Source organism: Juglans microcarpa x Juglans regia, chromosome 1D (genome assembly GCF_004785595.1).
Source record: "Juglans microcarpa x Juglans regia isolate MS1-56 chromosome 1D, Jm3101_v1.0, whole genome shotgun sequence".
NCBI lineage: Eukaryota > Viridiplantae > Streptophyta > Magnoliopsida > Fagales > Juglandaceae > Juglans > Juglans microcarpa x Juglans regia.
The window spans coordinates 46,477,133-46,497,190 of NC_054594.1; the positions used below are offsets into that span (position 1 = coordinate 46,477,133).

Sequence of the window (20,058 nt, forward strand, 5' to 3'; positions counted from 1 at the left end):
CTTTTTAATATTATTATTGTTTTGAGATTTTAAAAATTAAATTATTTATTATATTTTATATGAAAAATTGAAAAAGTTGTAATGATGAGATGAAACAGTTTTTATATCCAAACAGAGCCTAATCCATTTTCTTTTAAGTATTTTTGAACATCCTTAATTATTAAGAAAAATTAAAAAAATATAAAAATTTACTAATAATCACTTTCTTAATCATTAAGTTAAAAAAATAAAAAGAATAATAAATAAATGGTAATAAGTAATAAACATATCATTATCTAACTTAAACAAATGATAATTCCAATATTCTTACTGGATTTAAAAAGAAAAATTAAAAAAAAAAAAACAAGAAAAGTTTAGTATATTTTACTTTTGAGTCCATTATTATTTTGGGCCCAAAATTCTAGCCCAAAGCAAATGCACATGACCAACCACGTCACGAAAAATGAACCCAAACTAATTTAACACGCCAACAAACTCACTGTGCCTTCACTCTCTCTGCCTTCTAGTCTTCGGCCTTCGCAGTTCGTCAACTGCGACGAGGAGAGGAGCGCATCCATGGAAGCTATGCTCAGAATCCGAGCTGCCTTGCTTCTCTCTGCCTTAGCTCTTCTCTCTCTGCTCGTCAGATCCTACTCTCAGGAGATTCAGATCTCCAACGCTGAGCGCCGAGTAAGCCTGAAAATAATTCCCTATTTCGTTTGCAGACGACTCATTTTCGCAATACTTAGTCGTAGATTCAGATATTTATAATTAGCGTTTTTTTACTCGATAATGCATACTTTGCACCTTATAAGATAATGAAACTAGAGAAAAACGATTTCGATTGGAAACCTGTGTAATGCGTTCGAATTTGCTGTTTGAGTTTGATTTGCTTTGTTATTAGAATATAATAGGTTCATCTTGAAGATATTTTTAGATGCAATATTTCAAATCAAAGTATGGACCTAGGATTCTCCGTTCTTATCTGTCGCGGCTGCTCGCTTTTGGCGTTGTTACTTTAATATTAATTTTTTATTCCGAGAATTATCTTTGAATACTGCAAGCTTATTTTGGTCTCTTCGGAAGCTTGGGACAGAAATACTCGGAAATGTTTTTAGTACACAAACTGGTGTTTCGTCTTTACAAAAAAACTTAGGACAGAAAAAAGTGGGACATGTTTTTAGAGCATAAACCGGTATGTTCGTGCTGGTCAGAAGCCGAGTATCAAAAATCTCCTCTCAACTAAGCCTAGATCTAATTATTTGACTCATTTGAGCTTAACTTTTGTACCCTTGATATTTTAAGAAATACAATTAGATAAGAATCCTACACCTACATAATTCTTACCCTCCATGGCAATTCAAAGGTAGCGGCAATTTGGAGAATGGTCCCCTTATGTATGTGTTGGTGTATTTGGATGGAGAGAAATGCCAGAAGCTTCAAAGATCAAGAGAGAACTAGGGATGAGCTAAAAGTTTTCTTTCTTAAGTCATTGTTTTTATGGGCGGGGGGCTACGGGTCCATGACCTTCTACTTTCTATTGTAACCTCTAGCTGGGTGTTCTCCATATATATTTTCTGTGTACTTGGGCTTTGCCTATTTCTATGAATATAACTTCTTGATTACCTATAAAAAAAAATCATTGGCAATCTAAGGAATCCTATAATTTTTTTTTTTTATCACATTTGTAACGGTCCTCTCATTTTATTATTCTCATTTCTAGTAGATGTAGTCATAACTTTATCATTGCCACATTGGATCTTAGATGATAGCCCAAGGAAGCCTGATTGATTTTCTGCTGATATTTCCTTCTGTTTCTTCATCTCTGAAGCGTCATCTTTCAGTTACTGTCACCACTAATTTTCTGTTCATGCTTGCAGATTGACTTGACTTCTCACATTGTTAAGGTGTTCCTAACCTTGAAGGTATTTATTTCTAATGCTTCTTCAATTGATTTCACATAGTATCAGTATTTGAAAGAAGTTTTTTTTTTTTTTTTTCTTTTTCAAATTCTATTTGAATTAGGGTGGGGAGCTTGAGGCTGTCTTTTATTTATTTATTTGTTTTAATTTTTATTATTATTATTGTCGTCATCGTCAACATCGTCGTGTTGTTGTTGTTTTTTTTTATGAGTATTATTGTTGTTGTTGTTATTGTTAGTGTTATTTTGAGATTCCCTTGTTGGGCTTGTATCTAATTTTATTCTTTTAACTTGAATTAACTTTAGGGAAAATTAAAAATCATGTCCATGTGGTTATGGGTATTGTGAGTAAACCTTCTCATGATTTTTCTGTCTCAATCAATAGATTCTCCCACTTGACATGCACGTATCACATAAAACGTGAAACATGAAATTTTGCCCTCATTTAGCCCCCAAGATGTGTGGGAACTTAACCAATCTATTTCCGTACCCAAGAACAGAGTTGTTTTGCTGTCCTTTCAATGAAGTTATAAAGCTCATTGAGGGCTATGAGGCCTAATTTCATGTTTCATGTGAACGGGCATGCCACGTGGAAGGAAGAACCCATCAAAGATGGAATGTATGAAGATTTCATTTTATTCCAAACCATTTGGAAGTTCAGTGACAGTTTTGTAATGAGAGTAATTAGTTATTATTTCTAACCACAAGGTGGAAATTTGATATTTTACCACTACATGTAAAGTTTAATGTAATGGAATTTCTGTTATTTCGAAAACCTCAACCTCGAAATAACAAAAATTCTTGTTATTTCTGTTATTGCCTCACTCCCTATGACATATCTTGGCCTTCCATTGGGGGCTGCCTCGAGAGCAGTTTCAGTATGGGATAATGTCATTGAGAAAGTAGAGTATCGTTTAGCAGACTGGAAGAGAATGTACCTGTCAAAAGGTAGTAGGATTACCTTGATAAAGAGTACATTATCTAATCTACCGACCTATTTCATGTCCTTGTTCCCCATTCCAGCAAGTGTGGCGATCCGTATTAAGAAACTACAGCGGGACTTCTTGTGGGGTGGAATAGGCGAGGAATTTAAACTCCACCCAGTCAGGTGGGAGAAGGTTTGTTGTCCTCTCCCTAATGGTGGTTTAGGCATTCGAAATTTGAGAATTTTTAATCGGGCGCTACTTGGTATAAATGGTTGTGGAGATACCATAAAGATCTAGAAGCCCTATGGAAGTTGGTGATTGAGAGCAAATATGGTGGTTTATGGGGGGATGGTATACCAGCGAAGTGACAGGCGCATATGGAGTGGGGTTGTGGAAACATATAAGAAGAGGATGGGGGGGGTCTTCTCTCGTCACTCACGATTATACATAGGAGATGGGCCAAGATCAAATTCTGGTATGATTCTTGGTGCGGTAATGGTGCTCTAAAGGATCTATTTCCTTATCTCTTCAGGGTTGCAAATGATACAGATGTTTCAATGGCGGATGTCATGGTGATAGTAGGGGAAAAAATCCAGTGGAACGTCAATTTTAGCCGGGTGGAAAATGATTGGGAAATGGACAGCTTTGCAGCCTTTTTCAGACTTTTGTACTCTCTCAAAACGAATAACCAGCATGCCGACTTATTGTGGTGGATACCTTCAGGTGGTGTGTTCTTGGTTCGCTCATTCTATAAATCCCTTTCACATGAGCTCCCTATTCAGTTTCCTTGGAAAAGAATTTGGAGACATAAGGTGCCTCTCAAAGCAGCATTTTTTGTGTGGACCGCTTCCTTGGGTAAGACCCCCACAACGGATAATTTGAGGAAACGAAGGGTGATAATCGCAAATTGGTGTTGCATGTGTAGGAATGGGGGTGAATCTGTGGAACATCTTCTACTACACTGTGAAGTAGCTCGAGGGTTATGGAACGAGGTATTTAGTAGACTAGACTTGGGTTGGGTAATGCTCGAGACAGTAGTGGCGGTTTTGGCTAGTTGGACAGATCTAAGAGGAAATCAACAGATCAAGGCTGTATGGAAGATGATTTCTATATGCATCATGTGGTGCATATGGCAGGAGCGCAATGAACGGACGTTCGAGGACAAAGAGAGATCGATGGAGGAACTTATAGCTTTCTTTTTTAGAACCCTTTGTTCTTGGGCCTCTACCGTTAATTTTAATGGCCAAGATTTCCATGATTTCCTTGTATCTATTGTCCCTACGTAGTTAGGGCATTCTTTGTACTACACATGGCTTTGCCTATTCTTTTATTAATACACTTTGATTACTTATCAAAAAAAATTCCTGTTATTTATTATAAATATTTTGCTAAAACTGGCAACCAAATCTCGATCAAACTTCCTAATTATTCGTTTGAATTGCTGTATCTATGTTTATGTTCTTAAATTCTACAATTGATCTCTTATGGTGGGGAGGGGTTTAGGAACTTACTAGAATGGAATTACAATTCCCAACCTTGTTTGAATAGGCTAATTATGGAATTATATTTTCGATTTGAGATCCCATATTAAAAGGAGTGTTTTCTCCATTTGCACGAACTCATGCAGAGAAATATCTTTGTATAGTATAGAAGTTAAAGGTTTGAGAGCTCTCTTTTGATCTTCTCTGCTGTGGACTTTGTCTATGTCTGCCAAATCACATAAATATTGTGTGTTTCAGGTGTGATAGTTTTTTTTTCTTATGGCTAAATTTTGACACAAGTCAATTCAGAGTGCCTGTTGAAACCAAAATTTATTCTCTTGGTCTAAATTTTGAAACCGTAGTCTTTTTTTATAAGTAAGAAAATTTCAAACCATGGTTTTAGTGAAGGTTCATACTAATTATTGAAAATATGTATTAATTTCTACGTTAAGTGCTAGAAAGTGCAAATTTTTGGTGCAGAATTTGATTGATGGTTTTCTTTCAGGTAGAAAATGTTGGGACGTCTCCTGCTTCAGAAATACTTCTGGCATTTCCTCCCTCTCAAGTTGATCACCTGGCACTTGTCAAAGCTGCAGCAACTGTCGGAAAACGGAAGAAGAAAAGTTATTTGGCCCTTGATGTGATTCCGACTGAGCTACCTGATGCACCAAATGGAACTAAGTATTTCTCTATATCTTTGCTCAACCCATTAAGCACAGGCGAAACTGCAACACTAGAAGTTCTTTACATATTGACACATTCTCTGGAACCTTTTCCAGCAGAAATAAGTCAATCAGAGTCACAGTTGGTCTACTATCGTGATAGTGCACTAATATTGTCACCATATCACATTAAGAAACAAATAACTTTTTTCAAGACTCCAAGCTCTAAACTGGAATCATTCACGAGAGTGGAACCAACCAACCATGCTGGTGCAGAGCTGAAATATGGACCATATGAAAATTATCCTCCATATTCATTCTTGCCCATAATACTTCATTTTGAGAACAACAATCCATTTGCCATTGTTGAGGAGCTCGTCCGTGAAGTGGAAATATCTCACTGGGGTAATCTGCAGATCACAGAGAGTTACAGGTTGGCACATGCTGGTGCTCGACACAAAGGCATGTTTTCGAGGTAAGGTTTATTGTTGTGTTATGTCATATATTCCTCTTAGTCCTTTGGATTATATGAAAATGTTGTCTCCTTTATGGCTAGAATTGGCTTTGATTTCATTATAAACTAAATTTCAAACTTTCATTCAACGTGTTATATAAACAGATATAGTGTTGTATTAATATGGCATCACACTGCAATGTCAATATATTTTTTTCTAGTCTTTTTTCCTTTTTTCTTTTGATTTATCACTTGATAGCTCTAATAATAAAAAACATGGCATTTCCCATTTATTTGTTCTGGTTTTTTTTTCTCTCTTGATGTTTGCTTCATTTGAATGTTCATACTTCTTAAGTTTCCTTCTGGCAGGGTTGAATATCAATCTAGGCCATCTATTAGCGGAGTGTCTTCATTTAAACATCTTTTAGCAAGACTACCTCCTAGAGTTCACTCTGTCTACTACCGTGACGAAATAGGGAATATCTCATCCTCACATTTGCGTACAGATCCCTGGAAGGTAGCATGTGATCTCTTAACTTAGATTTTAGAAGATCATTTGAGGAAATTAGTGTGGAAAAATATAGTTATGTAACCCTCCCTCCCCCCAAATAAGGTTAAATGTGTTTTCAGACATCGTAACTACCATTTGTTCTTACAGTCAGAACTTGAGATTGAGCCACGTTATCCTTTATTTGGAGGTTGGAAAGCTACTTTTGTCATTGGATATGGGCTCCCATTGGAAGACTTCCTTTTTGAGTCACCTGATGGCAGGCGATACCTCAACTTCAGTTTTGGATGTCCTCTTGTGGAGACAGTGGTGAACAAATTGACGGTCAAAGTAAGTTTAGTGACATGAGTCTGCATTCATATTATCGCTGTCTTATTTTTTCCACATATCAATTCAAGGCTTATGTTTGAAATTTGGATAATATGTTTACTACCCGTCACATTCCAGGTTGCACTGCCAGAGGGAGCAAAAGACCCTTCTGCCGTCATTCCTTTCCCGGTGGAGCAGCATCTGGAGGTAACCTAAGTTGTCGATTCACACACGCATGCACGCATGCACACTGGTGCAGAAACTCAACAGTGTGTCAACTTGCGTTGATCAAAACCTAGTTATATATTTAAGTCTATTACTTTTGTCCTTTTTTGAATTTGAGAATGACAATAAATTTGTGTTTTCAAGGGGCTAAAACTCTAGACTTTTTGTTCTGTTTAAATAAACTTTTAATGGTTTGTCATTTTAGGCACTGTGCTGTTAACTTATTTGTTGTTGCTATATAAAGGCATCGTTTAGCAGAATTTACAGCGTCAGAAATTTATGAACCAACTAGAAATATTTACATTTGGTGCCTGCAGACCAAATATTCTTATCTTGACATCGTTGGGAGGACTGTGGTGGTTCTGGAAAAGAACAACGTGGTTCCTGAGCACAACTCTCCTTTCCAGGTGATTGATAAACACGTTGTAGAACTATACACTGACTTGAAATGTTTTCTATTTAGTCTCAAGGGTAAAATGGTGAAGTAGTGTTCTACTAGTTCTCCCAAATCTAGGTGTTTGTACTCTGCTCACATATCCAGGCACAATGTGGCAGTTACAATATAATCATAATTGTTGATTTCCACTTCTTTTTTTCTTTTTGGGCATAAGTAAACAGGGTCCATTAAAACAATTAATGTGTTGTTTCTTCTTTAGCAGGGATATCTGCTATTATAATACTGAAACAAATAGCCAAGTTTCTAAACAAGTTACCATACCTGCCCAATGCTATTTGCAATTTTTAGTTTGTATGGTAACTGATAGTCAGTACTCGTCTTTAGTGGGATTTAAGCTGATAGTTTGCCAGAATAAAGTCTATCGATACACAAAGGTTAATCTGCAAAGATGGGTCATTCTTACGATCAGGAGACTTTGAGCCAGGCTTGTGTTTATGTTTCTGCTTGCCAGAGATACCCTTTCTCTAGCCTCCTGATCTTACTATTTCTTGTGGTGATATTGTTCATCCAGAAAAGAAAATTCTTATGTTGCAGATATTGACTCTGTTTGTTTGATCTCTTATTAATCCAGGTTTACTACAACTTCAATCCGATATTCATGCTTGCGGAACCATTGATGTTGACATCTGTGTTTTTCTTATTATTCATTGCTTGCTTGGCTTATCTACATGTTGATCTTTCCTTACGCAAGTGATTGGAACTCTAAAAGGTAATGTTCATGCAACTTGGTAATCATGTATATGAAATATTTGTTATTAAGACTACTTTTACTTTCCTGTGGAGCTAGAATTGTGAGTAACTTCAACTTGGTTGACATACAGTGACGACCAAATCTGGAGCTAGGGGTGTTGCAAGTGAGTGTCAGAGAACATAGCATTTAGAAATTTTGCTCTATGCGCGTAGTTGTCTTTCGGCCACTATTTAGAAATTTTGTTGTTTGTACACTGTTCCCATATGTATTGGTTCGTCGTCTTGATATCTCTTTAAGTAATATTAGGGTTCAGATGTGTGTTAAAGAGAATAAAACATTTTCTCAGCTCTCCTCATCTTTCTGGGAATCTAGTATGGTTGACTTGTTTTTTTACCGGGCGAGCGAGCGAGAAGATTGGAGTAAGAAAGAGAAATCAGTAACCCACGTGGCTGTGTTGGTGATAATTTCTACTACGCAATATTTTATATTTCTTCCTTCTTGACCAGACTGAGCAGTGTGTGCAAGTATTGAAGAACTGAAACCATAACGAAGATTGCTCCCCTAGGAATATTTTTGTGGGTTGTGTGCACCATGAGGTTGAAAGGTGAAATTCAATGAACTATGAAGTGACATGCATTCCGAAAAACTATACTCATCATCCATACACCATATATTATATATGATTTTTTATTTTTTTCTTCACCAAATGTGTGTTGTATAAATGATAAGTAAAATAATTCATGTAGTTTAACAAATAAATAATCAAGTGTGGTGCGTGGTGTAGAGATGATGAGTAGAAGGCTCGTGCCAATGGAAATCTACTTGAATTTAATGGGAATATTGGGGTTAAACTTTAAAGTGAACAACAGATGGAGACATGAAGCGGGCTTTCACCATACTTATTATTGCTGAACTTTAGGGAATCTTAACCTTTTTTAAAATGTGTCAAATTCCTAAAGTGGTACGGCCAAAAAACTTGTGAAATGATACGTAAACATCCATGAGCTCTACCTGTGTCATCTTCCTGTTTTCTCGATAATTCCATTGTTGCAGATCAGCCATACCTTAACCAAAAAACTTAAGTTGACGGCTTGTTCTGTCACCCATAACTCCATTCCATTAGTTTTCGTAGTTTCCTAATATTTAGTTTCGGAGTAGATACCAGATAGGACGAAAAATAAACAGAATTAATCAAGACAAGCTCGGACACGCTATCATTAGCGTAGCTGCTCGTTGCATTGTAATAGATTACATCTTCTAACCCCAGAGCTGAAAGTGGGAAATATTCCAAAAAAAAAAATATATGGTTCATTTCACAGCTAATTTAACTTACTAAACCAATGTCAATGATGTGGGTTGACGCCGCTAAACTTGGGTTTAAAGAAATCTTGAGTACAGACAGAGCACCCTTAATATTAGTAGTCACACCAGTTTCTGCATATCATTCTGTCAACACGTGTAGTAGTAATTTGTTTTTTTTTTTTTTTTTTTTTTCATCGTTTGGTGGGGTGAATAAGAGAATGATCATAGAATGCTAAGATCTCTCACATGAAGCTTAATGTTAACACTTCACATTATTAAGAATATATGCTAAAGACAGTCGATTAGCTACTGTTAAAAATATTCTTAATTCCTAATTGCTTATGTTCCTGATTTAGACCTTGTCCCTACTGCAAATATTCCTTTTAAACCACCTTCTTTAACAAGAATCCAATGCTAGTTACCTAGGATATATACAATCCACACAAGAAAACCTACCTAGGACATAAATAATCATACAAGAAAACCTTTTTTTTTTTTTTTGAATAAACAAGAAAACCTATTTAAGGCATACAGACAGAGAGATGAGAGTTTTGCCCATGTTGTTTGACTAAGTAAAAGCATTGAAACAGAAAGCCAGAGAAGCATATCATAGAATTTAGCAAAGTTTGGTGGAAGGGTGGAGGAATTAATAGATTGGGTACCGTCCACTTGGATGAGAGCTTTCATAGCCCACAAAAGTTCTATTTTAAGTTTTTTTTTTTAATAAAAAACAATAGCCTTTCCATTCTATTGGCCTGTTCGGCAGTTATATCTGTCTTCTTACCATTTCACAAAATGTTTCAAAAAAACCAAAAAATAAATAATAAAAATTCAAGTGATAATTATTGTTTATGATTAATCATGAGTACAAAAAAAGATGATGATGTTTATGATTAATCATGGCATCTTTTATTTCCATTGTTAAAATTGTAAACATACCTTAAATTGTACAATTTTATTTGACTTAGGATTAATCTTTTTTTTTTTTAATATTGTTTTAACATTGGTTGAAAATTGAGACTATCAATTCCTTAATAATATATGCTTTCGATGTATCTATAGATACTGATATTTTATTTTATTTTATTTTTAAAGGGTAAACAGATACACAATTCACCCAATAATCTTTGGTTCCAAGCATCGAATTTTGTTTTGCATTTAGTTAAAAAAAAAAAAAAACTCCAGCTCGTAAATAAATAATAAAAGGGTGATATTGTAATTCCAACAAATCTCTGTCTCATATACACGCCAAAATCAGTTGTTTCAAACGGGAAAGGAGGGGAAAGCTTAGGAAAAGGAAAAGAAATACGCAGGCAGTGCCTGAAAAATCCAGGACTGAACTTTCCTGCTATTGGTTCTCTGATTCCATTTGTTGGAATCAGAGGATCATTCTACCTTTCCATTCACAATCTTTTTTCTTATAATTCTTTCTTTCTTTTTAGCATGATGTATGCATGAAACAATATATATATATATATACGTACTGGTACAAGAGCCTACCAAGAAAACATAAAGATTTGTGATGGGTTCAAGATTTTGAACAATCGTGAGGTGGTCATTGTGTGATTCTCGCAAATGGGTAGCTCACAAACCGATGTGACAATGGAAGGATGGCTTTATCTCATTCGGCTCAATCGGTTTGGGTTGCAATACTCACGCAAGAGGTACTTCACTCTCAAAGGCAATTGCCTCAGGTGTTACAAAACGACACCCACCTCTGAGAGAGAGGTAATCCATTTTATTTATATTCTTATATTTTCCTTTTTTTTATGGTAATTATGGAACTCTTGGCGCACTAGTGAGATTTTTCATTTTTATTTTTAATTTCTAGAAGAACCCGTTGCAGAACTAGAAATTATATGGGGAATTCGTTTGTTTTAATTGTATATAATGGAGAAATCTCTCTCTCTCTCTCTCTCTCTCTCATTTTCTGAAGAGAATCAATGAATTGGATCACCATATTCACGTATGGCATTGTGTGACCAAGTCGCGTATCTGAAAGAATCTGATGTTGTTTCAATTATGGTTAATCTTTATGTCATGTGAGATTGAGAACTTTTTTTTTTAACCGAATGAGCCTGCTTTATTTATTGAAAATGCTTGTAGTTCTTCTTTCTTCGATTGTTTGACTTATAATCCAGGTAATCTATTTCGTGTTTAGAAGGTTTTACCTTTCTTTAATTCTATGTCCTTGTACGTGAATTGTATTCAATAGTGGGTTTTTTTTTTGCGTTGTTTTTTTTTTTTCTATTTTTGGTAGCAGTACGCTATTTGATTTCTGGGTGATGTTTTTACCTCATATAAAATGAATAGAGGTAATTGCCTAGCAAAACTGGAGGAAATAAATAAGCAATTTAGGAGGTTCTTGGGGAGGCATTGCTTTCTTTTATTTTGTTTTTCTGTTTTGATTGATCCCTGACTCTGCCACAAGCATTTTACATGGATCTTTTGAATTTCTTTTGACTTGTGAGTAGCATTTTGCAGAAGTAAAGCCTCTAGTCAAGATTTGCCCTGGAATCTCTTGTTGGATGTTTTAAAGCCCAAACCTCAATATCAGTGCACATGGTTTATTGATAAATTATTAACTTCTGCTGCTGGACAGTAAACTAAATCATTAATCATTAAAATTTGTGGAAGGCTAAGGAACTTGAAAGCAACCCCCTGTGTTCGTAATTTGAGTTGGCATAATACTCCTCCATTTGGTTATTATTTATCACTTTAGGTCTTATATTAATGTGGCAAATATAAAGGATCCCATCAACCTAAAAGATGAAGTTTCAAACGAAATGGAAGCTTTTTAGGAGACTGAAGAGACATGAGGGATGGAACTAATCAAATTTGAAATGATTAGTACATGATTGGTGCTATATTTGCCCCATGTTCGTAATTTGAGTTGGGATAATAGTTCCCCATTTGGTTATTATTTATCACTTTAGGTCTTATATTAACGTGGAAAATATAAAGGATCCCATCAACCTAAAAGATGAAGTTTCAAACGAAATGGAGGTTTTTTAGGAGGCTGAAGAGACATAAGGGATGGAAGTAAAACTTGAAATGATTAGCACATGATTGGTGCGTACTTTACTCAAGAAAGGTTTTGGCAAACAGCATTGAAATCTTGAAACTGCTATTGTTTGATACTGTGTTGAATAACTAGAACTCTTTAACATAAGTTCCATAATTTGACTAATCATCCAACTATTTAACATTCATAATTAGCAGTATGAAGGGGGTCATTTGTTGATTTTGCAATTTCAACCAGGACGGTATTGAGGTACTAACTGAAACTGTTAATTCCTTTTTATTTTTATTTTTTACTTTTTAACTCAGGAGCCAGTTAGAAGTGCAATGATAGACTTCTGCATTCGAGTTTCAGACAATGGAAGAGAGACCATTAATAGAAAAGTATGAACTTCGGAAACATATTTATAGCCCTACAAATGATACAGTTTCTCTTATCAAAATTTAATTTATAAAATTACACGTAACCTGCAGATAATCTTTATTTTCACACTTTATAATACCTCCAATCACAGTGATCAGCTAAAGGTATGCCAAACCCCGATTCCAAAATGTATCTTGATTTTACCATATATTTACTAGATCATTACGATTTCAACTCTATAGTTGGGAGCAAGTAGTTCAGAAGAAGCAGCAAAATGGATCCACTCCTTGCAAGATGCTGCATCAAAGGTTCCAAAATCTTAACCTGTAACATATTATTATAATGGTTGCTCTCTTGTGAAAGCCTTGTGTTTTACTGCATTTTCAGGAGTGCCCAAATCCAGCAAAGAGGAAGTGCCTACCATTAAGGTATATCAAGTGCACTTAGCATGTAACTTAATGGATATGAACCACTTATCTAATAGATATTTTACTTGTCTGAATAAAATAAAATAAAAACATGATAAGAACCTCTTTTTTTTTTTCATTTTCTTTTCTGTATTTTCATGAGTTCTCTGCCTTTTAGGATTTTTGGGTGTGTGGAAGTTTTTTAGATAAAAGCATGTGATACGCCATGTGCTAGCAACATGGAACAGTTTTAGAATTTGTGCTCCATCTATCCATTAATTTCTTTCTCACAGCAGATTAGGTGGTTCAGAGAAAGATCATAAGCATTCTATAGAATCGACTATTTGCTCATCCATGCACGTGGAGGCAATGACATCTGATGTTATTGCACCCTCACCATGGAAAATTTTTGGTTGTCATAATGGTAAGATATAATTATTGTATTGGCTTTCGAGACTTACATGCATATGTATTGAAATTTCATTACTTGTTGCAGGATTACGGCTTTTCAAAGAAGCAAAAGATTGGGATTCCCGTGGGAAGGTAAGTTGCTCTTTTGATCACTTCTCATTGATTATTTTAATCAATATATTTGTCTGACAAATGTTGCTTTTGTCAGCATTGGGATGATCATCCAGCAATAATGGCAGTTGGTGTGCTTGATGGAACTTCAGAGGCCATTTTCCAGACTCTTATGTCTCTTGGTCCCTCGAGATCAGAGTAAGAACACTAAAATGTTACCTATATCTGCCTACATTAAAGTTTTGGTGACATGGAATCCTTACTTTGATACCAGCTTGTCCTTTGTTTTTTGGATAATTTCATACCATTTTTCATTTTTTTTATTTGAGTTAATGTAGGAAAGGTATTTTTTTCAGTAGAAATAGTCTAAACTGAGTTGCAGTTGTTTTTTATTTTTTTTCCTGATGATGGGCTGTTCTCATTCCAGAGGTAAAATTACCGAGTGTCTTGCAGATGGGACTTCTGTTTTTACCAGGGCAGTGTGGTTGAGCACCTTGATGGTCACACAGATATTATTCAGAAGCAGTTATACAGCGATTGGCTACCTTGGTGAGATTTGGAACCTAATTCAAGAGGATTCTCTTTAGATTATTTCTGTTGGTAACACGTCATGGTTTGCAGGGGGATGAGGCGAAGAGATTTACTTTTGAGACGCTATTGGAGAAGAGAGGATGATGGCACATATGGTCATAATTTTTTGAAGAAGCTTTTAAATATAATATGAAGCTTTGGAGCCATTATTATATTATCTTAAGTTCTAACCTTTTTTATCTTGCTTCATTACAGTAATTCTATATCATTCTGTGTTTCACAAGAAGTGTCAACCACAAAGAGGCTATGTTCGTGCTTGTCTTAAAAGTAATGCTTGGAATTTGAAATTTAAAAGATTTTTATGCTAATTAATTATACAAGAAATTTATATTTTCACTTTCTTCAATCCTTTTACCTTCTCTCAACAAGTTTTTTAATTTAGAAGCTAAACCAAAGCATGTCCTTTTATCTTATTTTTTACTAATATTTTCTGGCTGATGCCAGAAAGGCAGAAACTATGGTAGGCCATTCTCTTTTTTCAGTCATATCTCACATTTTATGGTGAGGAATATAGAAATCATCTTTTTCACTCTCTTTCAAACATATATGAATCCGAGGTTCCAACATATTGTCCAAGAAATTTTTTACTTTAACAATAACCCTGTGGATTCTATGAAGAATTTATTTTGCAGATGTACATATGTATATACGTATATACCATATATACAATACACATACGTGTATACATAAATATATGTTTGTATTATTGAACAATAGGAGACTATTGCAGGTGGAGGATATGTAATAACTCCTGTGAACCAAGGGAAACAGTCTCTTGTAAAGCACATGCTTGCTATCGATTGGAAGTTCTGGAAATTATATCTGCGCCCATCATCAGCAAGATCCATAACTATTGCTATGCTTGAGAGAGTCGCGGGTACCCTTTTACTACTTGAAAATAATTGCACTTTTTGTTACTTGTTGCTTTTCCATGTCTAAATTGTTATACATAAAATTGGCGCACTTTGCTTATACAATTTTCAGCATTGAGGGAACTGTTCAGAGCCAAAGCAGGAAATTATTCCTCTGATTTCTCATCTGGAGAGGTCACCAGCGATGTTGGGTTGTCCCAGAGTAAGGAGGAGGACATAAAAACTGAAGTTCAGAGCCCAGAAGAAACAGGGAAGATTGAGGAGGCTGTTTCCTTAGAAGATGAGGTAGAAATACCACGTTCTGGCCGTTCAAGTTTAATGGGACTGAATGATGCTGCCGATGAGTTCTTTGACGTTTCTGAACCAGCAGACTGCGACAATTTTGAGAATGAGAGGCCTTCTGGCTTGACTACAGAAGAGCACTCTATGGTACTTGCTAGTCACCAAAACTAAATTTTAATTTCCAGAAGTAGTTGAACATACTTGGACTTTGCTTTTATCAGTCTCCTTACTTGTGTTTTGTTCATACTCCATGCATCTTTTATGCTGATAACAGCGGAGAATTTCGAAATTATGGCTAGGAAAACTATTGAGCTTTAACATGTCTCTAGTTGTTATATAATGAAACTATTTTAACATACCATTTGTGCTTTTTTATCAGAAAAGCATTCTTCTAGGTCTACATTCTAGCTCATGGTTATCAAATTTTGCTTTTAGCACTTGCGTTTTTCAATTTTGGCCTCTGACATTATGATCTTTTTCTGGTGATCCTTGATGACTCGACTGACCGAATGCATTGTGTTTAATAAAATACATACTTTTCACTGTGTCAGGTTAATATTTAGTGTGATAATTCAATAGCGGTATAAGATATTTGAGCCATTTTTATTTTAGGCTAATAAAAAATTAACTTAAAGACTGCTCCGAAAGGCAAGGATAAAAAGATGTTCTCCTTTTTTTCATTAAAATCGATGCGACTAAAATTTTGATGATAAGAAAATGGTTGGTTTTAATGTCCCTCGCGAATAAAAGATACGCAGTTTGTTCTAGGGAAGAGATTTGGAAAACTTGATTTTGGTGGACATCTGCTTGTTCATTCCCAGTGAGAACTTTGGTTGAATTAATCCAGTATTGTGCACTTTATCTTATGTGTGGTCTTTAAGCTTTACAGTAGAGTTCTGCTTTCCTTTATTTTCTAGTGCACAAGTTGCTTCATCATCATTTTGCACTTATATTTCCACGTGAATTTCTATTTTCCAATCTAACCAACTGCATTGTTGTTCTGAACAAGTGTAAATTATTGTTTGTTGAAATATTTTCTACACTATGTACAGAATAAATACCAGACCAAACTGCCTTCAGCAGCCAGTCTTGTGAAAAAATTGCATGATTTTGCAGGTGAGTCTCATTATGGTCGACAATTAGTTTTAGCATGATTGAGGGGTGGGACCTGTGTTAATTTCTTGTTTAGATTATTCTATGCTTAAGAAATTAATTGGAAACTCCCTTATGATGCAGTTCAGAAGAAAGGGTATATGGACTTACAAGATCTGGCCAGGGAATATGGCGCACGGTGCTCTTATGGAGCCACTCTGCAGAAAGACCCAAGTTGTAGTTTACCTTGCAGTTGGGCAGCAGCTGATCCTTCTTCATTTTTAATACGTGGAGAAAGTTATTTACACGACCATAAAAAGGTATCCCTTTCAGTTCTAGTTATTGTTTGCAAAGAAACTGATGGTGTGAATTGTTCATAACAAGAATCAATATTCACCTACATTAAAACCGTAATTATTTAATACACCTAAAACCATATATATTTTAACCTCGCCCCTGTTTTACCCTCTGGCTGAGTTGAATGGTGCTGTCTTAGAAGGCTTCAAGAGACTTTAGACATTCAAGGGTTCCAAAATCAATCCATGGCTTTTCATTATGTGTGCTGTGATATTAGTATAAATTTTATGATCGTCACTCTTGGTATCAAAGGAGGAAGATGGTTATAGGTCTAACAAGTGGGACATGGGCTGTGTTGCTTTAGTAAGGTTCATTCTCCACTCACCCTTTCCTACCTAAAAATGTAAATATGACAGATCCACTTTCCTATCCACAAAAGTTATCTTACTATGTTGTTTAAGACTCATTCAAACATTTAGAGGGCTCAGGCTTTCTTTATGTCAATGTTTTCTGTTTTGAAATGAAACTCTCAGTTTCATTATTTTCTGTCCTGGACTAAATAATTTTCTCTCTCCAGATTAAGGCAAAAGGCACCTTGATGCAAATGGTTGGTGCAGATTGGCTAAGATCTGACAGGCGAGAAGTTGATCTTGGTGGCCGGCCTGGTAGTATCATTCAGGTCTGAACTCTCATTATATGTGATTTCTAATTATTAAGAGCTAATAGATAATGAGCATTTCTACAAACTGTATGCACATTTTTACAAAAGGAAGCAAATGATTGAAAAGTAGTTATTCTCATAAAAACTATTGATTCGTCCAGAAGTCTGCAGAACAGGGTGGACCCGAATTTTTCTTCGTTGTCAACATACAGGTAAGTTTGATTCAAACTTTTGGTCATCTTCATCGTCAAGATTCAGACTTTTACTATATACTATGGATCAGGTCCCGGGTTCAACCATGTATACCTTGGCTCTATATTACATGATGAAAACTCCTCTAGAAGACAATTCGTTGCTACACGCTTTTGTCAATGGAGATGATGCCTTTAGGAATTCAAGATTCAAACTCATACCTTACATTTCAAAGGTTGGTAAGAAATCAATCAGTTTTTACAGTTCTTAAAAACCAATATCGTGGTATCAGGTGGCCATGTTCTTCAAATTTTGCATTGGTTTCAATTAATTTATCAGGGATCATGGATAGTCAAACAAAGTGTTGGGAAGAAAGCATGTTTGGTCGGTCAAGCACTCGATCTACATTATTTTCGTGGGAAAAACTATCTTGAGGTAAATTAACTGATCTTTACATTATGGAATGAAACTTATCAGAAACCGTTTGTAGATGTTCTTTTGCCGGTTGTTATGTGCTGAAATGCTAACCTTACATTGTGTCTGAAACCAGCTTGTAATCGATGTTGGATCTTCAACAGTGGCAAGGGGAGTGGTCAGTCTTGTTCTTGGATACCTGAACAATTTGGTCATAGAACTGGCATTTTTAATACAGGTAAAACAGTCAAATCGTTCACTTACACACAACCATTCAGGTCATAGATAAATCACACCAGTCTTTCACAAGTGTGTGTATGTGCATGCGCAGTCATTCAGGTAATCCATTAACAAACAACATTCAATGCAAAAGAACTGACGCTAGAATGTGTGTGTACGGAAAATTTAAAAAATATATAGAGAGAAAAAAGAACTTAACTTTCCATTGAATTCCTGATATGTAGTTTATGAGATATGAAGTAAACTAGAGGCATGAGGTGCAGTCATTTGGTGAATTGTTTTGGGCACGTTTGCTTTTCTATAACCCCATTGAAAAAATTGCAGGGCAACACGCAGGAAGAGCTCCCAGAAATTCTTCTCGGAACATGTCGAATTAATCATCTAGATGCATCGAAATCAGTGGTGGTAGAACCATAATTTTATCCTGGAGGATGCATCCAAATAGTTCCCAGGTGCTGTTGTGTGTTGACTCCAAGACAAAACAAAGATGATGTCAAGAGAGTCTGCCTTGTTCATAGAATTTACATGTGCATAGGCATTTTTTCCATCCAATATGGATGCAATGTAATGTGTAACTTTAATTTCAACTTGTAACAATGCATGCAATTTGTAAACCGTGGGTTCCTTAATTGTGCTTTCATTCTTCGATTATTCTTTTAATAGTATTTGGTATATAATGATAAGTAACATTATTTTTTAATACAAAGTAAGTTGATCAGATCACTATCCAATATGCAAACTCTGTATTTGAAACAGGAGGGATATAACTAAAATTTTGTGTTTTAAGTGATAGATGATTGCAGACAGCAACTTTGGGCCGTTTGCGTTTGTTTGTAGACTTTATACATGGGCTTATTATAGTGTAGGCCCAATTTTCTCTCAACAGACTCCACCATCACAGTGGTTCGATCCATTTTAGCTGCGCAGGGAATAACAGCCAGCCTCACGATTTCATCCCAAGAGCACATGAAGCGAGAGTGAAATAGACACATGAAAAATAACACGCCCAAGAGCACAAAAATGACACCAACTTAGGACCATAAGCCTACTGCCTACCGAGGAATTCAGCCCCACATCCGTATAGCATCAGCGGACGACATGGGCATGCCTTAATTAGAAGACAAGGATTGATCAACATTAAGGTTTGGTAAGAGATCACACCTTATCCAAGTGCAACATTAAGATTATGAATGTTTGCATTCGCATCCATATCATGCTTACCGACATCTAATGTTTGAATTTCAAACTGTGATATTTTTTTTTGAATTATAACCTTGTAATTGGTCCTACCGGCACATGTTTGAAGCATGCAACCTGCCAAAATTGGCCCTATACTACCATACACTGCAATTAATAATGTTTTTGAGGGAGACTTGCTTTAATCTCGACAATAAATTCAGAGTAACGTTATTCTTTGTTTTAAATTGTGTCATTACTAATCTTATTTGTTAATACTATATAGGTTTTAAATATTTTTATGTGTCGATCACTTAAAATATATCATATAACAATATATATATATATATATATATATATATATATTTAAATGAGAGCTACGGACTGCTCCCACCCATTGGCCTTTTAAGAGGCGTGGGCTGCCACTCTCCATTTTCTACCTATTTTCAACGTTTGATTGAATGGCAGCAAACTCAATCAACCAAACACTCTATTTTAAGGTCCAATTTGTCATTCAGGCCGCATTATCTCAATAGTAAATTTCCATCGTTGTCTTCACGTTTTGTCCATTGATGGAGCAACCCACGTGGCACATGGCCAAGTTTCAATTTTTTTTTTTTTTTGTTTTATTTATTTATTGTTTATCTATGAGCTATAATTATTATTGAGAAAATTTGGTTATTGTATACAATACATGATTATTTTTAACGGTATTCATAATGCGTGTATATATTAGATTTTCCGGTCACCATCACGATACTAGACTATTTTACAAAAGATTTATGTATATTAAAAAATATGCAGTCAATCATATTAATAAAGTACATAAAAAATACATAAAAATAATTATAGATAAAGTTTTTATTTGCCAAAATTGTACAATCATTTTTCAAAAAATAAAAAATAAAAATTGTACAACCACGTGCCGCTCGCACATGCTACTCTTTCATTCTTCTTTCCACTCCAACACACTAATCCCCGGCCAGCATGTCCTCAGCTCGGGACAAAAGAA

The 20,058-nt window shown here is 35.4% G+C and overlaps 2 protein-coding genes across 3 annotated transcripts; both read left to right on the plus strand.

Moving 5' to 3' along the window:
• The first annotated feature begins 450 nt into the window (after nucleotides 1-450).
• Nucleotides 451-8,006, plus strand: LOC121264140 (dolichyl-diphosphooligosaccharide--protein glycosyltransferase subunit 1B). The gene is made up of 9 exons (XM_041167218.1): nucleotides 451-669; nucleotides 1,860-1,904; nucleotides 4,813-5,444; nucleotides 5,793-5,940; nucleotides 6,082-6,261; nucleotides 6,379-6,447; nucleotides 6,783-6,872; nucleotides 7,494-7,631; nucleotides 7,744-8,006. Exons 1-8 carry the CDS (start codon nucleotides 556-558, stop codon nucleotides 7,614-7,616), a joined length of 1,401 nt encoding a protein of 466 aa, XP_041023152.1. The 5' UTR covers nucleotides 451-555; the 3' UTR covers nucleotides 7,617-7,631; nucleotides 7,744-8,006.
• Nucleotides 8,007-10,055: 2,049 nt separating this feature from the next.
• LOC121264108 (protein ENHANCED DISEASE RESISTANCE 2-like) lies at nucleotides 10,056-18,530 on the plus strand. 2 transcript variants are annotated; one of them, XM_041167164.1, is made up of 21 exons: nucleotides 10,056-10,643; nucleotides 12,246-12,320; nucleotides 12,411-12,464; nucleotides 12,543-12,608; nucleotides 12,688-12,728; nucleotides 13,001-13,131; nucleotides 13,204-13,250; nucleotides 13,327-13,427; nucleotides 13,683-13,778; nucleotides 13,851-13,915; nucleotides 14,016-14,087; nucleotides 14,551-14,697; nucleotides 14,805-15,121; nucleotides 16,027-16,090; nucleotides 16,211-16,386; nucleotides 16,941-17,042; nucleotides 17,186-17,236; nucleotides 17,308-17,451; nucleotides 17,556-17,651; nucleotides 17,767-17,868; nucleotides 18,195-18,530. In XM_041167164.1, exons 1-21 carry the CDS (start codon nucleotides 10,491-10,493, stop codon nucleotides 18,285-18,287), a joined length of 2,193 nt encoding a protein of 730 aa, XP_041023098.1. In that variant the 5' UTR covers nucleotides 10,056-10,490; the 3' UTR covers nucleotides 18,288-18,530. The 2 variants fall into 2 exon arrangements, with proteins under 2 accessions (XP_041023098.1, XP_041023107.1); XM_041167173.1 differs by having other exon boundaries at nucleotides 10,057-10,643; nucleotides 13,004-13,131.
• The last annotated feature ends 1,528 nt before the right edge of the window (nucleotides 18,531-20,058 follow it).

What these genes read in the sequence shown, in the direction of transcription:
- LOC121264140 (XM_041167218.1), top strand. Translation starts at nt 556, where the DNA reads ATGGAAGCTATGCTCAGAATCCGAGCTGCCTTGCTTCTCTCTGCCTTA. An exon ending in CACAAAGGCATGTTTTCGAG is followed by an intron (nt 5,445 to 5,792) that starts GTAAGGTTTATT and finishes TCCTTCTGGCAG; the next exon opens with GGTTGAATATCAATCTAGGC. An exon ending in AGCACAACTCTCCTTTCCAG is followed by an intron (nt 6,873 to 7,493) that starts GTGATTGATAAA and finishes TTATTAATCCAG; the next exon opens with GTTTACTACAACTTCAATCC.
- LOC121264108 (XM_041167164.1), top strand. Translation starts at nt 10,491, where the DNA reads ATGGGTAGCTCACAAACCGATGTGACAATGGAAGGATGGCTTTATCTC. An exon ending in CACCCACCTCTGAGAGAGAG is followed by an intron (nt 10,644 to 12,245) that starts GTAATCCATTTT and finishes TTTTTAACTCAG; the next exon opens with GAGCCAGTTAGAAGTGCAAT. An exon ending in TATGCTTGAGAGAGTCGCGG is followed by an intron (nt 14,698 to 14,804) that starts GTACCCTTTTAC and finishes TACAATTTTCAG; the next exon opens with CATTGAGGGAACTGTTCAGA.